Source organism: Netta rufina (assembly GCF_964035555.1).
Source record: "Netta rufina genome assembly, chromosome: 1".
Lineage (NCBI taxonomy): Eukaryota > Metazoa > Chordata > Aves > Anseriformes > Anatidae > Netta > Netta rufina.
Genome location: NC_140123.1, coordinates 79,659,698 through 79,683,659, shown reverse-complemented (window position 1 = coordinate 79,683,659; position 23,962 = coordinate 79,659,698). Strand labels below are relative to the sequence as shown.

Here is a 23,962-nt window from a genome sequence, read left to right as displayed (position 1 = left end):
TATACTGGCATTTGTAACCTGAGAAGTTACAGTGTTTTTTTATGACAGTGTTAAAAAATGTGGTGGGTTTGAAGAGGAGTTAGTTTTCTGCTAATACCCAGTCTAGGCGTGTCCACCTGCCTGGTTTAATAAAAATAAAACAAGTAGATACATTAAAAAATAAATGAAAATCATGCCAGCTTTGGAAAAAGATTTATAGATGTGCAGCAATCAGTTGTTTATGTGCAGTGTATACACAGCTGAATAAGTGTATGCACAGCTGAATAAGCGCGTGGGACATCAGCTGGGTGCATCTGGCACGCATCCAGGTCATTCTCCATGAGCTATGAGCTGGAGCATTTATCACACCACTCCTTCTCCTGGCCTCCTCCCCTCACCACCAGGAAAATCACCGGTATTGCTGCTTGCCAGTGTGACAAATCAGTAAAATCAGCCATCCTGGCTGGAAGTCAGCAGCTGTGATCAGGGAACCCAGCCTTACCCTCCGAGGCCATTCCCGCAGGGCACTGTGTGCCTGCAATGTACTTTGACACTGGCTCCGTGTGTTTCTAAGGCAAGAACTGATTTCCAGTGGCCAACAGCAGGGAGAGATCACAACACATCACAGTGGCAATTGGCTCCATTTGCGTGTGTGAAAACAATGCTTTGTTTTTCCACCATCTTCCCCGGTACTGCAGTATGTCCTCCACAGAGGGAGCAGAGTTCAAGCGCTCGTTATTTGAAGCAACGCACATGAATTTAGCATGAGGCTAACAAGGCTTAGAGTCTTTTTAGATTTTTTAAAATTACACATTCTACAGAAAAATGGTAGTTTTTCATGCATCTGTATATTTTTAGTGGTCTCCTTTTGATGCATATAGCCACAGTGTGTTAATTTGAGCCATCATTAGGAACGAATAGGTCATTTTTTCGTTTTGGTAGGGATAGATTGAACATTTAAGCAGATAACAAATCCAATAGGTTTGTACTCGGAACCGGTTGTCTAGAGAGAGTAAACAGACAGCCAGGAATCAGCTTGATTTAATGACTTTTAAAGATGGGGTATCAATTCCTTTAACAGTGGCTTCTAAAAACAAGATTAAATTAGTGAATCAGTAAATTCTCAATTACCTGAAACTCCAAGCATCCTTATGTAGTAAATACTGATTACTGTCCTCCATAAATTCAATCCCACTGTTACATAAAATATTCTCAGTGGTAGCCATTCTTGTGAAGGTCTTTGGGTCTGCAGTCTCAAGACACACTTCTAGTGCTAAAGGGCCGACTGAAAGTAATTTTGAAGAAATCTTCAATTTAGGAACTAACCATTAATCAGAATGGCTGCAGGGGGAATACAGCAGCGGACTGCAATAAAATAATCCTGTCTTGCTGCCTCAATTGCAAAGACTGTTCACCTCTCGGTGAGACATTTCAGTTGCTGAAATCTTTCTCCTCTACATTTATTTCTTTGTCTTTGAAAATGTTTGGCTAAGGGCATAGAGTACATCATTAACATATTTCCATTCATGTGTGCATGTGTGTATACACAGCGCCTTATGCAAACAAAACTAGAATACATCTTTATTCAGTATGTGTACATGCTTCCCCATCAAGTCCTTCTATTGCAGGTTCTCTCATTCCAGTTTCTACTGTAGTGACACTCCAACAGCAAGAAAGTACTTCTCTACCTTTATAACTTTTCTTAGCTCAGAGTAATGTCTCAGAAGCTGATTTTGTTGGCACAGCATCGGTGCAGGTGAACACCCTGTGGGTAACAGCACAGCATCCGGCCACCGGAGTTGCAGTCTGGCCTGGCATTAATTATCCCAGACATCCTGTGTATATGTGTCTAAAATCACATGCGGGGAAAAAATAAATTAAAAAAAACCACACACACACACAAAAAACGAAAAAACACATTGTGCAATGCTTTGCATTATTCTAAAAAGGGAGAAGGAAAATGAAAACCTTATAACAGCTTTATTTTTTTTTCCCTTTTACTACAGATAAAGGTAGTAAATAACTAACAGAAGACAGTTGTTTCTAGTGCCCGTTTTAGCTAAAATAATGGGGGTTAATTATTAAACCTTTTACTTGGTTGCTCACTTGTGCTGCTGATGCTTTAATCCTGGGTCACAGAAAGTTTAAGAGTGCTTTACACCAGAGACTTACTTCTTTTTGCCTCAACTTTTCCACACTGAAAGGATGTTACGGGTTTTGCTGCTTACTTTCTCTGTAGTTACCATTGCTCATGCTGAGCTCTGCAAGCCAGGTAAGTTTTGGAGCTGCTGCTTCCCACTCTTCCTCGGGGAAATTTAGCTATGAGCTTATGCCTACAGAGCTGTCAGCTTCTTATGTTTTTTATTTTAGCTGGTTGCATCCAGTTTGAATATGGTAACTGAGCATTCACTTCCTTGCTGAGTTTTCAAATTAAGTACGGAAGTTGATCTTACATATTTTAAGGAGGTCATGGTAAACCTGACTGAAAATCTATAGGGCTGATGCATTTATTCATGCTAGTAGCTTCTGGTTCTCCTAACCAGGTAATCCGTTAGGGCAAATTTAGAAACTGTGATCTGTAAAATAATTAGAGAAGTAGATGATTTAAAATCCTATCTTGGTGACTATCAATATATGTTTGCCTTTCTTCTCTTTGTGTCAGATGCACAGAATGCTTTCAAAGTACGCCTTAGTATCAAAACAGCTTTGGGAGATAATGCAGTAAGTAAAGTATCTTCACATATTCTTCCTAACTAAACATCTGCCAAAAAAAAACTAATACACACTGTAAAATTTCTGAAGGCAGCTCAAGCAATTTGTTCTGAAGTGTTAATTGTAATAACTTGTTCACATCATGGCATTTGGCTAGCCCACTCCTTAAAATGACATCCTGTAAGTGAAGTGTAAAGCTTCACTTTTCATAAAGATGATTTTCTGTCAATGTATTTTTTCCTTTTTCTATTCCTTTTTTTCTTTTTCTGTGTTTCTATTCTTTTGTTGTTGTTGTTGTTTTGTTTTCTATTTTCTTTTTTTTTCTTTCTCTTTTTCTTGAAAAAAAAAAGCCAAACAGTAGAGATGTTGCACTTCATGCATGAGAGATGCTGCATAAATCTAAGTCTGTATTTTGGGAAAAACATATCTTCTTGAGAGTGCTAATTGTAAAGTCAAGCATGTCAGGGATGATAAGCAGGAAACGATTGTTAGATCTTTATGAAATGGGATTTTATGTCAGACTCTCAGACAAGCATGATCTGTAGAGATCATTCATGCATATCTCATCAGTTCTCTACTAATGTAGGCTTTGGATAGTGCCCTTTCTTCCCTGTCTGTGGTGCACATGTTAGTCTCATGAGGACTGAAATGCTTTGGCTTAATTCAAGTCCTTGGACTTAATGTACGAGTGCTGGTGTGAGCAATAATGGTCTGTAATATGCAAGAGTTTGGGAAATTAGATGACCAAATGGTCCTTCCTGATCTAAAAAACTATGAGATATGGCCGAAGGCAATATTCATTTTCAGTTTTGAATGCTTACAGAAAATCTGCAGTGCTACAGGGCTCTCAATAAAATTAGATATCAAATGTCTTGGACAGTCATCTCCACTGGAAGATGTCTGATTGTTAGAAGCCCTGGGAAACAAAGCACCATAAATTACGTGCTAGAAGAGACTGGAGGTATGAGAATCTCCCTGTGACCTTAGAAGCCATTCTGAAACTACCCTGGACTATTAGGTAACTTTAACAGTAGCAGGGACCAGTTCCACTGGGAACTTCATAAGCCAGATACATTTAGAAGAAATGTTCAAGATAAATGCTAAAGTATTTGTCTGTGGAAATTGGTATTGAAGTCAATCCTCTTGGGTGAGAGACTAATTAAACAGTTGTGCAAACCTAGATTGTTTTAAAAATTAGTGAAATACTGCAATCTTATTGCTGAAAATATGGCAAAATCCTTATTGAAATACCTCGTGATAATAACTACAAATATTTTGATTTAATCTTGGTTCAAAACATTAGGCTCAAAACAAAGAATAAAAACTGCAGCTCCCAGCAGTGCTCTTTTTCAGTGTTTTTTAGTTCTGAAATTATAGTAAAATAAGGGTGATTTGTCTGATCATTTGTAATTTTTCTATTTTTCATCCCCAAAAAGGTATAATACAAGCCATCTTAAAGTTTTTATATTACATTTTATATTTTTATATTACAAGAAAGAAAAAAAAAAAAGTGAGGAGCCTTTTTTTTTTTTTTTTTTTTTGGTAAATAGATAGTAGTTTATTTCATACAGTAAAGTGTATTTAAGACCAAAGAATGGTACAATCTAAACCAGCATTTTAGAACAATATGCCATACAAAATAATCCACAGATAATGAACAATCTGTTAACTGCACAACTAATATTTCCTTTTCATAGCCATGGTAGTCTTCTCTGCAAATGACTGAAACTGAAAACTGAAACTACTGTCAAACTGAAATTCATTTTGGCTTAATAATTTGTTAAACTTTGCTTTTTTATTGATTTTTGTTTTTAATTTTAGCAAAGAAAAGGTTAATACTGTCATAGTATCACTATAGTACACAATCAGTTTGGAATATCTTGGTATGCTGCTTTGCTATTTAATTCTGTTTCATTCACTTTCAAGTCACTTCAAGCTAGGTGGTTGCAGAAGACTGTGATACCATCCATGGTCATGTTGCTGTAGGATTGGAAGGATAACTCCTACATACATTCAGGAGTATAGGAAATAGGTTAGTATAGTTTTCCATGTGATTTAGTGCATACTTTGAGTGATACTAATAAGGACAGACAGCATTTTTTAATCTGTTCACAAGGTAGGCTGCACTTTTAGGCAGAGAATACTGTTTTAGTGTACTGATGTTGTTATCATGGTGGCATAGAAATAGCAGCTAAGATATAGCAAGTATCTAGCTGTTTTCATGTTACTTGAAAATAATGTCAGAGGCAGAGACACTGTTAGCTAGCTAGTGGGAGGAAACCTAAACAGAAGGAAGGTGATTTACGGACAGAGTCTCTCTGATTACAGTGTTAACTTTATGAGTGCCTTCTGGAGTCACTGGTTGCTTCCTAGTCACGGAGTTAGAAAAGCTATAGAGAGTTAGCTCAAAAGGGCCAGAGTCAACCAGAGTGAGCAGGTGTGATGTCCACAGGAAGAGACCTTCAGCTGTCCCTAGTCCTCTGCTGCTCAAGGCCAAATCACCACTGCATATGGATCAGGTTGCCCAGGGGCAAGTTTATAAGATTATAATTTTGTTCTACTAACATACATTTTATTTTTCTGAGAGAACTACTATAGCATTTTACAATCTACACCACTCATCATCTTTTTTTTTTTTTTTTCTTTTTCTTTTCCCATTGGCTCAACAACCTCTTCTTTCACAGCAAGCAATAGACTGGCAGACTGGCTTTGAGAGTCAGCTGTGTCTGTACTGTTTATTACCTTAAAGGCATTCTTGCCACCCTCATCCTCCTAATTATGTTGCCTTCTCACCACACATATTCCTGCAAGCAGTCATGTTCAGAGGGTCTTGTTAACATGGAGCCCACAGCCATCTCCATCTCCTCTTCCTCCTGTCTCATCCCTGTTTTCCTAGGGATTCTCAGCTTTCTGCCCAGAAGGCATCCTGCAGCTCCCTCTCCTCACTAGAGCAGACCCCTGAGTGCCACTTGGTTTTCTCTGCCGGTCTCCTCTCCCATTTCTCGCAGTTTATTCTGTCTGTTTTATAGTGCTTACTCTTTGAGCTGGTACCCTTTTTGTTACTTTGTCTTAAAGAAGCTCTATGCTTCATCCTTAGTATTATTTTTTCATCATGAAAACCAAGTGCTTCATTCATAACAATGCATTTTGCATATATACATGTAGTGCACTAAACATAAACATGTCAAGTACATATAGTATGTACTACAGGTATTGCATTTGTGTCCATGTAAGCATGAAATTGAGTTTCATCATTATCCATTATCCATCTGAGGGAATTATCTCTACAGCTGGTTTAATCCACTGGATAACAAATGATCTTATTCCGTCCTTTTGGACCTGCTCTCAAGGACTACAGATGGCACGCAGGGATTCAGTCAATAGTGCCACACACGAAAAAGAGGATGATTTGCCTTTTTACTGCTGCAAATTGTGCTGTGTGGTTTAAATACAGATGTCTTTAAAATTATGGTAAATAGTTTTACGGCTCTCATCTATATTCCTTCCTCTACTACATTGTCTCTTCTTCCTTTAATACTATTGCTGACATTACTGTTACATTTCCATCAGTGCAGTGGGCTCAAAATACGGGCTTTTAAATATTTTTATGCAAACAGTTCCTGTTTTGTTTTCACTTTAAGTTCCCCGATTGGCATGCATTATCACAGTGTGTTTACACCTCCCTTCATTCACGAAGCAGGAGCGGTGAGTCAGAAACCTGATTCTCAGCGCTGCATCTGACTTTTAATGCTGCTCAAGCTGTCTGTTGCTCAGCTCTGTTGTCCCTGGCCAACCGTATCTCAGCCCATTTCACCACTCGTCATTCATTTAGGGGTGATAAATATGATCAGTATGACTTTTTGCCCTTTATCTGTCTGCCTCCTTCCCTATGCAGGCTCCCAGTCCACAGTATGTCAGAGCAAAATGAGGGATGGTGTCTGGAAGGTGAATTCCTCCTTTTTACAGAGAGGTTGCAGCTGCATGCATCCAAAATCAGAATTTAAAAAACAGGATTAAGATTTGGCATTTTCAGTGGTATTTTGTCTACTGATTTTTGATGTGTATTGATGGGTTTTGAGTGTGTTATAAGGGCCCATGAAAAAGTAGGTCCAGGTTGTCAGCAGGGTTAAGTATCCACTCCACTGGTTTTCTGTTTTGGATGATTACAGGGAGGATTTTTTTTTTTAATGCTGAAAGTTAAAGATTAGATTTGTGTTCTGACTGACTGATGAAAGCTGCCTCTAACCTCCACTAATATCATTCCAAGAAACTATTAATCTTTATAATCTGCTGAAAGGGGAAATTCAATCAGTATGCCTCAGTCACGTCTTTTGTTATAAAAATGTAATAGGTGCAGTTCTTGCTGGTCATTAGAATTGCATGTGGGAATGAAAGCCCAGGGGAACCTAGGGAAGCTTTCTCAGAAACCTGAAATTATGGAAGTATGATTTTTCATCAAGACAACAGAGAAAAGTTTTTGGAGCCCATTTTTACTTTTTATTGAAATAGTAAAGATACTGTTTTCTTTCTTTTATCTCAAATGTGAGGTAGTATTTTTCCTTGTAGCTGAGTCTATCTAAGGGTTCTAGGTGAGCCTATCTTCATGTTGTAAGAACAGCGTGCAGCAATAAGGCCACAATCTCTCTTTTTTTTTTTTTTTTTTTTCCTGGTGTCCTGGCATCCAGCTCCCACAGACGCCCTTCAACATTAGCTTTTTTATTTTCTGGCAGAACCACCTGGTCTTTAAGAGTGAATGTAAACCTCCTTAACGTGGTTGATCCAACAACAAAAGAGTCAAGGCAATTGGTACAGCTGTGTTGGGAGAATTCGGGTAATATGCCTGGTCTTTTATATGAGCTGCTTTACATTTCCAGTTTGGCCAGTTTCCAGAAACATTCCATTCAGTCAGTTTTTGGAAAAGTTCATTTCACTCTGTATTGCATTTCACAGTAGCCATTAGAAGTCATCTTTGCACAGTAAATAAGAGACAGGAATTTATTTTCATAGCACAACCAGTGAATTTATTCATTTTCTTGATCAGTATAGCATTCCAAGTTCAGTGACTCTTTTTCCCCACTGTACCTCAAGCACTGAAGCTGAACCTGATGATTTTCCATCTTCCTTTACAGTATGCCTGGGATACAAACGAAGAGTACCTCTTCAAAGCAATGGTGGCTTTTACTATGAGAAGATATTCCAGCAAGACTACAACTCAGTAAGCATCTACTCTGATTTGCCTTATACCTATTAACCGTGCTGCACCTAGTGAGCCATTCTCTGCTGTACTGAGGTGTAGAAATCATTATATACAGCCTCCAAAAGCAGACTGTTCCAGTGTATTCTTTTGACACCCAGATACATGTTAAATGTCACTCTCTCTGTCTTAAGCAGCATGCAGCCTTTGGAGCAGTGTCCCCACTGATGTGAAGTGGCACAGCCGTCGCTCTCAGTGGGGCTGTGCCAATTTTCTCTAGCAGAATCTGGCAGTAAGACATGATGCCTTCTGGAGGCCGTACTGGGAAGAGGTGAAGGGGCCCGTCGGCAAGGTCAAGAAATGCAGTGTGGATCCTTGAATAAGCAGCTTTGGTGCACATTTACTCAGCGTGTAGCTTCAGCTGAAGATGAGCTGAGCCAGAGAACTGGAAGGTGGATTGCTGTGCTGGTGCTCTCTCCCTAATATTACAGCTGCTGAATTACCTAGCATCAAGAAGTTTCAGATGTGGCTGTTCAGACATAAATCAGCCATTAATTGGTTTTGGGATTAAATCTACCCTAAGGCATTGAATATTCTTCTCAGGCTTCTGATCATTGCTACTTATGAAATTAGATGCCAGATCAGACAGACCATTTAGCAGGCTGTAACTTCAGTATGTTCTTCCCTTCCTTAAACAAGAAACCTTGTGAGTGTATTTCTATAGGCCTTTTTTTTTTTTCATTGTTTTTCAATCTTAAAGGAAAGATTTATTGCTCTGGTACGCTAATGAGGATGAGGTTTTCAATTTACTTTCCAAAAAAAAACCTGCTTTAGGCCATCATTGCATCAGAGGAAGCATAGTGCACATTTGCAAAGACATTAGTTATCTTTAGTCATATGATGACTATTGTGGCTGATGCACTTTCTTGTAAATAGAAGATGCGCTCCCCCTCTACGTCACAGGATTGCTTGGTTCCTTATTGTTTTATTCGTGTTCCTCAGAAGGTGCCTTATTTCATCAAAGGAGCCATTACACCGAGCTTAACAAAAACAGTCAAGTATGTTCCCACTGCACGCAATGAAAATGACACTTATAAAAAATGAATTTAAGATTCAAGCTAATTAAAGGTGATTATGCAGGGCTTTTTCTCAGGTTTTCAAAGAAGGAGAATTTTAATTCAGTCTCTGACCCATAAGGATTTGCTTCCGTATATTTATTTTAGTCCCAGGTCCCCTTTTTAAATTATTATTCTCTTCCTTCAAATCCATGGTGCTTTCACATGGCAAAAAGCCTGTGTCAGACACCAGTGAGCTTTATTCTCTTCAAGTACCATGGCTGTCTGCAGACTCAACTAATATTAGAAAGTTTGGTATAGGAATGGGAAAAATTAAAGCCAGTATGAAAGGAGATAAAAATTTAATGGAAGCTGTATTTATGTACTCTGGAAAACCACAGCATTTGTGCTCACTTAGCTCAATTTCCTACCAAGACAGTTTCTCCTATGGGCAAATATGATAATGGCAGTTACTCCAGTTTGGAGGTGGGCTTGCACATGTCAACAATTTCCTGCTACTAAGTTTGTCAGAGGAGAAGTCAGTACAATATTTGCAAACAGCTAGGTGTGGACATCTTTTCCTGTTTCTAAGACAGTATAGGACTTCCTCGTGAGTATAACTTGCTGGGGCAGAGGCAAGGACCCCACATAGTTACAAGTTAGGTAAGTGCCAGGCTGTACCCAACCTCGATCCCAAAGAGTCTCACTGAGTTTCAGACTGAGTGAAATCTTATACCTTTTGTCACAAGGCAGTTTTTTCTGCTACTTTGCAGGTGAGGTAGAATTTTTAATCTTCTGAGAAAACTTGTGGCAAATAAATTGCATTACACTGTGGGCACATTTACAGGTAAATGCCAGCAGATTTTCATCATGAGATGTAAAAGATGATAAATTATTCTGTGATAAAAGAAGAAACAAGTTGCAAATGACTGCATTCTGGTAGCATCTAAATTTACCCAAATTTTGCATCTAGTCAGTTAAACATTTTTGACAAAAGAAAAATTTATGAAAAATCCACTGCTGTTTTACAACCAAACACTGTTTCTGACAGAGTATAATTTATGCATGGGGACGTAACCAGAATGTGACAAACTTCCCCTTTAACATCCCATTAATTTCTAAGCCACGACACTGCAGCAGCAGCCACAACTGACTCCCACATGAGACTGAACGTCATTAACTTCAGCAAGCTGGATCAGGCCCCATATGATTTTCTGGTGGATCAGCATAACCATTGTTGCAGCCTGCCCATCATTTCTGAGATTCAAAGTAATCTTTTGTTAGGCTCTGAAGCTGGATTAAAGCCAGCCTGTGATGGCAAGCATTTGAATGTGCTGCTGGAAAGAGCAGCTGGTGCTGGTGCTGCCCTTGTGTAACCACCAAGTGATCCCACTCAGAGTGGACAGGATGGCACATTGTATCTCAGTTTCTCTAAAGTTAATTTCTAAACTAAAATTTAATAAGTCATGGAGCTGTGTTTAATGTTTGAAAGGCTTGACAAATTGTCAAGGTTGTGTGAAACAGGAAAAAAACACAATCCATCAAATTACTCGGTAATTATTAATACAGATAAAACAGAGGTTTAATGTTCAGTGGAGAAATACATGTAGTTTATGTCTTGCTCTCTGTATAGCTTTTTGATTAATTCTCAATATATACATTCATGAATTACATAAGCAAACCTTTGATATGCCAGTTTTAGAAGATGATTGTCCGCAGCCTGTGTTAGCAATCCTGGTTTCCCTAATCTGTCACTCATTTGAAATAATACGCATTTCTTTTGGGCCTGACGCTGATTAATCTTTAGAGTAGAAAGAACGTGATTACATTTACCTATGTTCAAATGAAAGGATCTACTTTTGGTACATCTTCCCCCAGTTTCTATGTAAGGAAGGTGCAGTTTTCCTATCGGAATAACCAGAAAAAGTTCATCAACATTATCTATCCTCCTAGGACAGGCATTTTTGATACTAAAATAAATAAATAAATAAATATTCTGACCACTTAGAACAACAAAATAAACTTGTAGAGATAGCCAGAGATAGACACTTGGGACTCAGGGCCCATGCTTCTCCCACTAGTTTACAGCCACCATGGGCACCCAGAACCCACAGAGTCCCTGATGGATCTTCTTATCCCTAAATAATCCTCTAAATCTCCATAAGGAGATTCGAACACTTCAGCATGCTGCAAATCAAACCTATGTGCAAACAGCACTGGAAGAAAAAAAAAGAAAGGGGGCATACCTGCTGCAAGTCACATTGGTCACACTGGTGCTTGTTGAACTAGTCCATTTTGGTGTTTATGCAATCCTCTTTGACCTTCTCGTGAACAGTGTTATTCTTTTTGGAGCCCAAAAGGATTTGCATCATGCAGATTCTGCTGATGAAAAGCAGCAGTGAAGCTGGATTTTAGATGCTGATAATCAGGAGAGGATTTTAGACACAACAGGGGGCATTAAGGAGGCAAAATTTCCATAACTTAGCATGAGTCTTGCTGCCCAACTGATTCACTGCTGTTCCATCCAGAGATGGAGAAACTGCCCCCAACAATGTCTGACTGCACTAACTTGTGCTGAGAGCCTTGGCAATGTAGGGAAGCCCCCGGGATGAAGAGTCCCTTTGAGTCTCTGAGGCTGTAGAGAACGCCAGGGTGTTCTGCCAGTCTTTACCCACCAAATGTGTCTTTCTGTTGGAGGAATGAGCTTTGCTCACTCACCACATTTTGAGAATATTTGTAGAGCACTATGAACTCAGATTTTCTACCCAGACCAGTTTCTGAGTGCACCACGGAAATTCCTTCTTTACGAACTGCAGCAGCGTGAAGATTTAGGTCCTACTGTTATAAATTCTCCTGATGGAAAACTTCCTCCACAGAAACATTTTTAGATATTCTGTGAAGTCAGCAAGAGTTTGTCATCCACCAGCCAAAAGTAGACACTTTTTCTTCCCCTCCTGTAAATTTTGTGCTTTGCTTTTATTTTGAGTGGAATAAATCTACTTTCATCTTCTGACTGTTGCCAGCAAACTGATGTGAACATCTTTTAAAATCCCAGAGGATGGCTTTCCTCTTTTATCCAAGAAAATTCTCTGTATTTGCAAAATTGACATTGTTCCTGAGAGGTAAAAGTGGGTATTTCAGTTCTGCAAAATCATTGCTTTCCATTTTATTGCATGTCTCTGTGGAACATATACCTTCTCTGTAAAATTAAAGGCTGCCCTACCCAAACACTCGGGCACCTGAACAAAAAAAAAGCACCTACCACCCAAAAAAGCTTTTAGTAAGAAGTATTTCTACAAAATATCCAAAGTGAACTGTTGTGAACAAGCCAATGCCTGTCCTGCCTTAACAGCTATCTCATTTTTTTTCTTTTTTTTTCTATTTTTTTCCCCCTTTTTTTTCCTTCTTCTGGCTGGAGACTATGCACCTAAGGGCAGCATTTGTTACCTTACGTTCTTTCCTACTTTGTGCTTTCTGCTCCTCAGACCATTGCTGAAGTCTTCTTAGCAGTCATTTAATTAAGTTTGTAATTAGCCAGAAGATGGCACTACAAAACAGAGCTCTGTGGCAGGTCATTGCTTCCAGTGGGAGATTTGTCACCCTGGGAAATTGCAGAAACTGGAAAGGAAATGTTAAAATTTGCATTTTGATGATGGACAGTCCAAACCTTGAATCCAGTGACAATAATGGGCATCAACGTAGTTAATTAAGAGAGGAGCTGCATTCTTCTTTGCTGGCTCACAGCAGGGTCTCCTCTGTAACAGCAGATAGTAGTTGAAGTCCAGTTGTCCCAAGTGGGGTCCAACAAAACAGGGACAGGGCAGCTTTGTTATGCTTGTGGCCAGGCAGACCTTATGCAAAGGTGAACCAAGGCTGGGCTGCTCCCTGGCAATAGAAATAGTCCTAACTCTTGCTCGTGGGCTTTTGGAATATCTGCTCACTGCTTGGGCATGACCAGGAAATCTGAATCCTGAGCCAAAGGGTTATTTATTAATGGTACAGAATGTTTTGTTGTTGTTTTCTATTTTTCTCTCTCTAGCTCTCTGTCTTTCAAGTTTTTGGATGTCCTTTTATGATACATATCATATTCCTTGCCATGCTGTAATAAATGCTACATTTACAGCAATTTCTGTATATCACACGTGTGTTTGGCTGGTTTCTCAGCTATATGAATAAAAAATAGGAACAGACCGAAGAACATGAAGGCACCATCTATTCTCAGTCACTTTGTTATACATGTATTAGCCTTTAATTCTTTATTTTTAACACTCATGGTGATATCATTCTGCAAGGTATTTCTAATTATAGTTCATTTAATACACTTACTAGTATCAGTGGTAGAATACAAGTTTATAAGATTTTGAAAAAAAGCATTTTAAAGACATCTCACCCACTTTTTACATAGTATGCAATGAGAAGCTTCATGCCTATGGCCTTCCACTGTTAACTTCACATAAAACCAAGCAATCTTCCTTTGAAACAGGTGAAGTAAATATGCCATAGCACATCCTAGAGGGCATAGATCAGTGCCAGTATGATGTTTATTTTCAGTCTTTTGCCTCCACTCTGTGCTTGACAGTGCAGAAAGATGTTAAAGACACCATTTTTTTTGCTCTTCCTTCTGTGTTGACCTCCTCTTCTCCCTCCTGAAAGTGTACCCTGTAGAAGGACTGCACACACTTGAAGATTGTATGGGGAATCACCACATCTGGCTCCTGTAGCATTGGTTGTCAAAAATAAAATTCTTATTTCATCAATGTGTTTATCTTATTATATGGCTTTGCTTTTTTTGTTTTTCAAAGCCCAGATGATTAAGATACAAAAATTTATTTTTCTGGGTTGTTACACTAAATGTATGTCCAAGTTCAGACAAGTTTGTAGTAGATTCAGAAATTCACTTGTAGGCTCAACTTTGGTCTCAATAAGCTTACATATTTTCAATCAGATTGGGAAATGGGAAATGCCGTGGGTGGTGTTTCTTCCTTGGGCATTAACCATTACATTTTTTAGAAGATTATTCCCCCTTAGGTGAAAGCAGTATTTTAGGAAAATCTGAAATATTTCAATAATTACTCCCGTGCTTCTTTAATTTATTATTATTATATTTTTTTTAACCATCTGTAGAATTTCCAATGTGCTGCTCTGCAATGTGACGGATCGGGTGTCATTTTGGTTTGTGGTCACGGATTCTACCAAAAATACAACAACTGTTCCAGGAAGCGAGGTAGAGGCAGCCATCAGGTACAGTCACTGCTTCTGCAGCCTCTCCTTTCTTGCTGACTGAGGATGCTTTCTCTCCTGGGGCCATCAATAAGCACTCTGCCTCTTTAAGGACAAACTAATTGAAGTAGTTAAAACACCAAAGGGTCAGTACTCTTTCAGGCATGTAAGATTAGCAGGATTTTTAACAGGCACACAGAATTCAAAGCATGTGAACCTTGGGATTATAACTGTGGAAGGAGCCTCTCTTAATGCTGGGGCTTTGGATGAAAGCTAGACCCCTTCCCAGAGCCCAAGCTGTAATTTGGTATCCTGTGCACGGCAGAAGCACTGCTGGCATCCGGCTGCTACATTTCCCAGTGAGAAAGCCTTCTTCCTCAGGTGACAGGATTCCAGCCTTTTTTTTGGGGGGGAGGTTATATCATTTCATGCTCATTGCATGTTATATGACCATCTGCATGCACCAGGACTAGTAACCACGGGCTCCCTTTAGGTTCTCATCAAGTACAATTTTTCAGGCTTCCTGTAGAAGTCAATGTTCACATGAGAAGAGCTCATGTGAGCTATTCATGAGAACAGTTGGCTGTGTCCCAGCTTGGTTTAAATAACCTTGTACTCCTATTATTCTCATTCCAGCTCTTTTTGGAATGCTAGTTGCTACAGTAGTTGAGCATTACTTGTACAAAGTACCGTGTGGTACAAATCAGTTCACTTTCTACTCAATATCACATTCCGTAGCCAATAAAAGCAAGAGTGTGGAGTTGAAGAGCGAAAAACCTGACTTCAATGGTCTATCAAAGCTACAAAAGGGGTTTATGGGGATGACTCCCACAGGCAGCATAACTCACATATCTTTCTCAAGCACTGAGTGGAAAACAGACCTCTTTGTTTTTAGACATTCTGTACTTTGTCTTGAAAATTCACATTATCTCTGTGGAGGTGTAATGCCTAATTCCTGATGAATGAGCATGCGTTCTTTTGGAAAGATTAACTTTTAAGCTTATGAGTAGATTAAACTGTTTCCTGCAGAGGCACCAAACAATAGTTTCATAGCATTAGTAGAGGAAGCAAATTATTTATTCACTGGAGCTCTCTAAGAGTGCTGGAATGCAGATTTATTTTTTTTTCCTTTTCCATTTCTGTTATTCTTTGAATCATTCAGTAGCATAAGCTGATTTACTTAAGTCTTTTATATGCCCCCTTGGAAGGAGAAATTGGATACTACTATAGCATGTTTGTTTTTTTAACTGTTGTGTCTCACCCAAAAAAAGAATATGCTATTTTTAAAAAGTTGTAATTCCTACCTAACACAGAAACAAGAATTAAAGTGTTCTATAAAGCTACATATTTGAAAATTCAATTGCTTCTGACTGCAGGCTTCCATACTAAACTATTATTCTAATTCTTTGTATAGTACAGCATCATGTACGAATGCTAACGAGGGCCAGGATTTTATTGTAGGAGGTTTTCCAGAAACTAAGAACAAAGAGGAAGGCAAACCTTCTCAAAGCTCTGTATGGTTCCCAAGATCTTGCATAAATATACATGGATATATTTCTGCCTATACAAACACAATAAGCACCTGTAGTTACCTGCACATCTTTCATCACAGAAGTCTGTAACTCCAGCCATTAGAGAAGGGTGAACAACGCTTACTTCAGCTGCTCACAAAGAACCATTTATATCAATAAGGGTGAAAATCTCTTTAAATCACAGGCGGCTTACCATATAATGAGTCTTACAATATGCCATGGCTTTCAGTCCTCTCCGGGAATGCTAGCTTTCCGTTAAGGGTAAGAATTTCCTGCTTAAGAGATAGTCAACGTGATGATTTCCAAGAAGAGTAATTTTAAAAATTTTACCTTTGTTTACCATATATCTTATGGGAAATATTTCTTAAGAAATACTTGTTTTATGGTAAATTAATTTAATTGTATACAAGAAAGAGATGATGTGAATCATACAACTGCAATCAAAAATCTCCGAACACCAATATGTGTAATAAATTTTGTCAAAATTTTCAAATGTCTTGCAAAAGCTAATGAAAAATACTGCTAAATCCTTTTGAGACCACTTAGATTCAGATCCAGAAATTACTGCAAATGCTCAAAAGTAATGAATATGAGTGAAGATATCCATTCAAGGGTAGCAGTTGTACTACTCATTTGAAAAAGTGTATTTCTCAGACTTACTGTTTCTCATAAAAGAAAACATCTGCAAAGTGCAAATCCATATACTACATCCTACAGGGAAGAAAGGTATATTGGCAATGGGGATGGATTGTTCTGGATCAAATAATAACCAGTGCCTCATGGATCTAAGAAAATCTACAGCAGCAAGAGTAGATGTACATGCCTATAACAGGCAGGACAGTTCAGTTTGTGGAACCAAGGGGCACTGATAAGGAAATCCTCTGAGCATTGCAGAGTGGCTCCACCAGTCCCACACTATCCTTGAATGTCTCATAAACAAGACAACAGAGCCACCATTTTAGATTGCTGTCTTCAGCATGTGGTCCAAACCACAAACAACTAATAATACTGTACTTCAAGTCTCATCTGTATTTTCCAATATTTCAGATAAATGAATAAGGAAGTCTGGTATTCAAAATCCCATAAGTGTGTGGGTATCTATGGATTACTGACAGGATCTATGCTAAAGTGAAGGTCTGTGTAATCCTACCAACATCATGCTGGGTCAAATTCAACCCCGACAGACTTGCAGCACACACGTGAAAATATTTTTTTCTTCTATCTTTTTTTTTTTTTTATTATTTATAAAATACCTTTTTAAAGAGCTGTGATGCTTTTTGTTTTTGTGAAGGATGAACCGGAACAGAATCAACAATGCCTTCCTACTGAGTGACAAAACGCTGCAGTTCCTGAAGATACCGTCCACATTGGCACCTCCTGTTGAGCCCTCCACACCTGTCTGGCTTATTGTATTTGGTGTTGTTCTTTGTCTCATTGTGGCCGGAATTGTTTTCCTCGTTGTTGCAGGGATTCAGCAGCGCAAGAAGTAAGCAGCTTAGCTTTTCTTCTAACTACATACGGGCAAATTAAGTTAGCTGGGTTGGTTGTGCTTTTCAAGTCTGCCTCAGAGAAATTGTAGCTGTGTCCTTGCTCCATCCATAGGTAAAGGTAGCCTTTGTATCCTTTTCTGAGGGTAGGGTTTAAATTTTTTTTAACTGTGAACTAAATGCCTTAGTAATGCTGGGGTACTGGAAACAGGGAGGATAACAACCTGATCCTGGAGGTCATCTAAGTAAAGACAATAGCTTTACACAGACTTTTGTTGTCATTTTTCTCAAGATTTAGCGTGCTGTAGGTGAATCTCTTCTCACAGAGTAGCCAAATAGCTACCAAGGGACAGAAGCCTGCCAGTGACTGTGCCCCCTCCAAGGCCACAGTGTCACAAACTGACAAGGCTAGAAAAAGTGCTGCTGCAATTTGAGAAGCCTAAGTAGAGGACACAGTAATGGTTAAGGTATGGCTGAAGAAGGCCTGCCCAATGAGATGGTGCCTCATCTCACCTTCTGTTCACATCCTGATGAGTCTGAGCAACCTAGCCCTTCACAGGTTCATGACCAGATCTCACCAGCCTAGGTGTCTGCTGTTTGTTGGCAGGGTAAGAGAGAGAGGTGCTCCCTTTGTCACTCATTTTCTGCCCTGTGGCAGCAGTGGTGAAACAGAGAAGGTTATTCATGCTGTCCTAGTGTGAGCAGGTAGAAGTGGGTCAGAGATTTGTGGAGGTTTTGATCCCACCGTCACTGTTGGTTCAGAGATGGGCATGAGGAATGGAAATTTCTCATCTGAGCTGAGATCCTGCCATGGAAGTAAGAAATAGTTGAACTTCTACCATGACTTAGGCTGCCTTGAAGGTTAGGGTAATGCAAAGTTCTGACATCAGCAAGAAAATCATATATCCCTAGATATATCAGGACAACGGATTCACATGTGAAAAGCAGTATGTTGCAGAGATTTTTCCTTTCTGCCTCCTCATCACCTCAAAAAGCAATGTTAAAAGACCTCAGAAGAACAGGACTTTTTGTGAGGGATAAGTGGTTTTAATAGAGAGATGGGTAGCCTGAATCCCTTCAGTTATATTTTGCATTCAGAAAATTTGCATGAATTTGTGACCCCCCTTTCTGTTACCAAAAGCAAAATTCAACAAACAGTAGATGAGATATGCTGCTGGTGAAAGAGTTAGGGCAGGCACTTGAGATCATGTATAGTTTAAACCTTGTCACAACCTTCCATAACCTTCGGGTTATTTTATCCCCTGAACCTAGGCAACCTCATCTGTAAAACTGGAGCACTGTTGGTTCCTGAAGCCCATATTTACCCTCAGTGTATCTTTGTAGTATCATGGCTCTGTGAGTCTATATAACACCTAGCTCCAAAGAGGGGTCACTAAACATTTCAGATGAGTGTAACATAAATAAATTATGCTAAATAGCCATGATTTTTCTAGCTAAAATAATCCTTTTTACTTTATATCAGACTGAAAGACAACATTTTCCCATCCTGTTTACAGAAAAGCTCAGCTGAGCATGAACAGTTCTATTAGGCACCTTTTCACTCTCTCCTCTGTTCCCCTACCTTGTCTTTACGCATAGACTTTCCTGAGAGCAGAGTTATCTATGGTTGAATTATAACCCTCCTTTCAACTCAATGGCATCTGCAGGCAGAGCTGAAGGAATGAGAGGGTAAAACAAATGTATATTTTTTCTGTCTACTGTTGGAAAGACTGGAGAGGTAAAATGGATGGTCTGAGCTATTGGCTTCTTGATAGAAGAGCCAGACATTAGAGAAGTGAATTTCAAAAGTGCTCATCTCTTCTTCAGGCACTGAAGTATGTGATAAGTCGTGAAAAGACTTCAGAACAGCCAGTAATGAGTTTTCCTGGAAACCTGACCAGAGCTGACACAGTGACACAGCTTACTAGGCAACACAGCTATGTTGCCTAGTAAGCTGTGTTGGAAATCTGGCCCCAAGGACAGTGTTGACTTCTCATAAACCTGGCATTTTGTCTTTACTGGCCTTTAAAGTACCTTAATTCAAATAAGCACAAAAGGGAGTGCTTCAGCCTGCTCACACACAGGGTATCAAGGAAGCACATGATTGGCCTCTAATGGAGCTTCCTTAATGAGTTAGACTCACGTGTCACTTCTTGAACTGGAAGATTTTCTTAATTAGGTTTTCACTGTGCATCACTGCCAACATGTAAAAATCCAGGCCACAGCTGCCTGTAGTTTGCAGTCATTAGCAGAGCACCATGTGTCTGTAGCTACTGACTTTACAGTGAACTGGATCAGACACATTATCTCCCAACTTTATGTTTGTTCTCCTGTCATCACAGCAGTATGACACCTCCCTCTCTACTAACAGATTTGGTGCCTACCCAGGGAAGGACCCTACTTTGGGTCAGCCCAAAAGTGGTCAGGCAGTTGGGACTTGATGGTCTTTGTAGGTCTCTTCGAGCTGACTATTCTGCTCTTTTTCCTCTCCTCTCCTCTCCTCTCCTCTCCTCTCCTCTCCTCTCCTCTCCTCTCCTCTCCTCTCCTCTCCTCTCCTCTCCTCTCCTCTCCTCTCCTCTCCTCTCCTCTCCTCTCCTCTCCTCTCCTCTCCTCTCCTCTCCTCTCCTCTCCTCTCCTCTCCTCTCCTCTCCTCTCCTCTCCTCTCCTCTCCTCTCCTCTCCTCTCCTCTCCTCTCCTCTCCTCTCCTCTCCTCTCCTCTCCTCTCCTCTCCTCTCCTCTCTCTCCTCTCCTCTCCTCTCCTCTCCTCTCCTCTCCTCTCCTCTCCTCTCCTCTCCTCTCCTCTCCTCTCCTCTCCTCTCCCCTCCCCTCCCCTCCCCTCCCCTCCCTTCCTTCCCTCCCCTTCCCTTCCCTTCCCTTCCCTTCCCTTCCTTCCCTTCCCTTCCTTCCCTTCCCTTCCCTTCCCTTCCCTTCCCTTCCTTCCCTTCCCTTCCCTTCCCTTCCCTTCCCTTCCCTTCCCTTCCCTTCCCTTCCCTTCCCTTCCCTTCCCTTCCCTTCCCTTCCCTTCCCTTCCCTTCCCTTCCCTTCCCTTCCCCTTCCCTTCCTTCCCTTCCTTCCCTTCCCTTCCCTTCCCTTCCCTTCCCTTCCCTTCCCTTCCCTTCCCTTCCCTTCCCTTCCTTCCCTTCCCTTCCCTTCCCTTCCCTTCCCTTCCCTTCCCTTCTTTTTTCTGTTCTGTTCTGTTCTTTACTGTGTATGATGTGTTAGCCTGATGGACAGCCCTGCTTCCAAAATCCCATCTTCAGCAAAGACCAAAAACATTTGTCTTGGGAAGAGTAAGGACAGAGTGAGCACACAAATGCTTCCCTCTGTTACTCACCCAGCACCTATTTTGCAGCTGGTGGCCTTCCTGAGATGGATTTGGTCTTCATGTTCTGAGTAACCCACGATGTTTTATCTTCTCTTGACTTGCTGAGTCCCTCCTTGGACTAAGAAATTCTTAGCTTCTCTGAATTCCTATGGCAACAAGTTACACTCCTATTCTATTCCTCCCTTTTCTTTTGAATGCACACCTTAGTAACCATCTTTCTTTGTGTTTGTGCCCACACTTTTTGAATCAAAGAACTCTCATCCCTGTAAGAGCTGATAAGTCAGTCAGAGGTCAGAGGCTTCCAGTACTATCCCCACAGTTATTTTTAGCAAGCCTGTAATGCCAACAATCTCCCAAAGGCCAATAACATTTTATTATTCTTAATATCACTATTATTTGATATTATACTGAGTCAGGCTGCTATGATTGTCCTGAGTCAGATTGTTACAGTATGTATTGTGGGATAGGAAGAAGCGGTGGAGCTGACCTTTGAGTTTCTTATCCTCTGAAACCGCTGATGCTGCAGGCTGTAAAGTACAGCAGGTTTTTCAACTATGAACTAGTGGATCTCAAGGTCAGAATAAATCTGTAATTGAAGGAACACTATGACATGTTGACTGATACTTCTCTATTACATCTTTTTTTTTTTTTTTTAAGATAATTTTATTTAACTATTTTAATATGGTTGTCATGAGAACTGTAGCCAGGAAAGTGAAACCTATGAAATTGCTTAGTCTAGAAAACAAAAGTACAAAAAGATACTAGGTTGGAAGAGTGCCTAACTTCTGGAGAAGATTGTCAAGGAATCTGAAGACACTCAAGTCTCCACCAGTGGAGGCTTTAGTCAGAAGTTGATTTGTTTCTTACAGTATATTTTAATTTATCCACATCATTGGTTGAAATCTATGACGTACAACAGGGCCAGACTAGGTGTGTAGTGCAGTCCTTCCTGACTTCAGGCAAAAAAACAGATTCAGAGTTGGTTTTTATTTCCATTTTTCTCTTGCACCGGGTTTTACTTCTGCAACCTCCAGTCATTTCACAGAACCAGTAGCCCAAGTGATACATATAACATATTTACAACATGTTTACCCTAGGTTTTCTGATTCCCAGTCCTGACCTTGAACCACTAAACCAAAGTTTCCAGTCCCAGGAAGGGAAGGCCTCCCCCCTTCCGTGGTGTATTTACAGCAGCAAAGAGGCTGTGCAGGTAGCTGCCTGCTTTTGCACGTAAAGGTGGTTGTGAGCTAATACAGCTAAAGTTGATGTAAGAGCAAATGATGCTGGGGAGCCTCTGCGCCAGACGATGCCTTTCAGTATGTAACCTACAACAACCTTCTAACTAAATGTGCTGTTTTCTGTCTGTGAGAGTTTGGTGGAGTGCTGCAGGTCAATAGAATAAGACAATTTTCTCTTCCTTGTTTTTAGAAAGAATAAAGAGTCAACAGAGAGAGAAAACTTAGAAGAGAAAGGCGAAGTAACAATAACAATAGAAAATGGGATTCCTTGTGAAACATTGGATTTAAAAGCAGGCCACAGTAATGGAGTCTTTTCAGCAGATGATGAACGGTTCACGTCCTTATGAAATGCTGCCATCGCTATCTGGCGCTCTTTTGAAAGACTCCCGTGCCTACCTTATCTCGTCACTACTCCTGAATGTCAAATATGAAGACAAGAAAAATGTCCTTTCACTTAATTTCCCTCGAGAGAACCTTTTGCTGATAACAGATACACAGGAACCTCCATTACAAAGCTTTTGTTCATGAGCGAAGCAAATGAGAAGACCTCAAATGATATCCATTAATGATTTCTAAAAGATGTGTGGCAGAACAGGGTTGAAATCTGCGTTATGTCAAGTGTTTAATTTTTAATGATTATTTAAGTGTGTCTGTTGGTTGTTTTTCCCTAATGTAAATGTGAAACTACATTATTCTAGGATGTCACAGGGGAGATCATCTATCATTGTCAATCCTTGCTGGGCTTTCTTTTAAGCCATATGCAAAAGTTTCTCCGTAAGCTGACTTCTGTTTGCTCATCCACAGTATGCTTTTGGATTGAATAGTGATCAGTGCGTGAAGGTTTTAGTTTACTGGGGAGAAAAAAGTAAGCTTTCACAGCCTCCATAAGAGCAGATTAGGAAGTGATGGGGTCAACTATAGCATTAGGACTAGCAAAGATCTGGTGGTACTAAACAGGTTTTTCACTTTACAAAGTAACAGATTACATGACCTGGAAATTAAAAGTTGCAAGAGTTTAAAATTTGTTGAACTTAAAAGTTGGAAGAAAGGGGAGATTTTCCAAAGTTGTAGCCTGTGGTTAGTGGCCCGTCTCTCATTAAATTTATGAGGGCATGTTGCAGTTCTTTGAAAATTCTTTATGCTTTTTAATAATAAAAGAAGAGCAAATTTCCCAGGCACATAGTGAACCCAGGGTCAGCTGAACACTTAATGTGGTATCTGGGTAGCTTTTGAAAACGTCCAGCACTTGTAGCACTGGCTACTGGTCTTCTTGCATCCTACCCAGATAAGAACATGTAGGCTGTGTCAGCAGAGAGCATTCGGACCTGGGTTTCCTATGGGTCTGGAAGCTGAGGGCACCAAATACCAGCCATTAAATTGCATTGATGGATTACTTTGACATCAGTCATGCACTCAGAATAGGCTATCTGTGCCCTAAGCCTGTTCCCATTGAAACCGGTAATAAAATTCTTACTGATTTCAGAAGTATTAGGCCTGAGTGAAGGAGAGTTGTCTGTGTGGATAACTGCACACAGAATGGAAGTGTGTTAAGTAAAATACTGTATCTGCAGTCACCAAACAGCTACTCACGCTACTATAGGTAGGATCTGACCATCTAATTTTCAGTGTAAAGTTTGAAGGCAATATTAGAAAGCCCACTTATTTATTCAGGTTATTCTGTGCATCTGGAGCTCCTTCACCCATAGGAACAGGGTAAAATTGGGTAAAAGCTCCTCATAAAGTACCCTCCAGTGTCCTGAAGGGTGAGAAGGTTTTTCATCTCCCACAGTTCAAATTCTTCAGCATTTTGGCTGTATCATCTTTGTTTTTCCATTTGACCTTGCTCTGGCTCTTGGGAATGGGGTGAGCAGAACGGGAGGAATGGAGAGATCAGGGAAACTGTGAGAAGAAGGGAGGAGGCTGAGAGGGTGGAACTCAAAGCTGAGAGAGGGAGGGGGAGAGGAGGGCAAAATGTGAAATAAAACTATGGAGCCCACAGATCAAGTGTCTCACCTGGTCTCCTTTCTGATTGATGTCTTTTGCGTCCTGATGGAGGGCCCCTCTGGATGAGGACCGTGACTTCTCTGTGCCCCAGAGGGTGTGCCACTCACTCCTCAGTTATTAATGGTAACATCTCGGTGCTTCAAATTACCGTCAACAACATGGAGATACATTTCTCACAGGAATGCCAAAGGTTAAGCTTACCGGTGTTTGAGATCA

At 40.2% G+C, this 23,962-nt stretch overlaps 1 protein-coding gene across 1 annotated transcript; it reads left to right on the top strand.

Annotated features, from left to right (window-relative positions):
- Nucleotides 1-2,184: 2,184 nt before the first annotated feature.
- On the top strand, nt 2,185-22,089 carry CLTRN (collectrin, amino acid transport regulator; the record flags this gene model as incomplete). The annotated part of the gene is made up of 6 exons (XM_084293506.1): nt 2,185-2,251; nt 2,642-2,700; nt 7,821-7,906; nt 14,065-14,181; nt 16,984-17,178; nt 21,933-22,089. 6 exons carry the CDS (start codon nt 2,185-2,187, stop codon nt 22,087-22,089), a joined length of 681 nt encoding a protein of 226 aa, XP_084149632.1.
- Between the last annotated feature and the right edge of the window lie 1,873 nt (nt 22,090-23,962).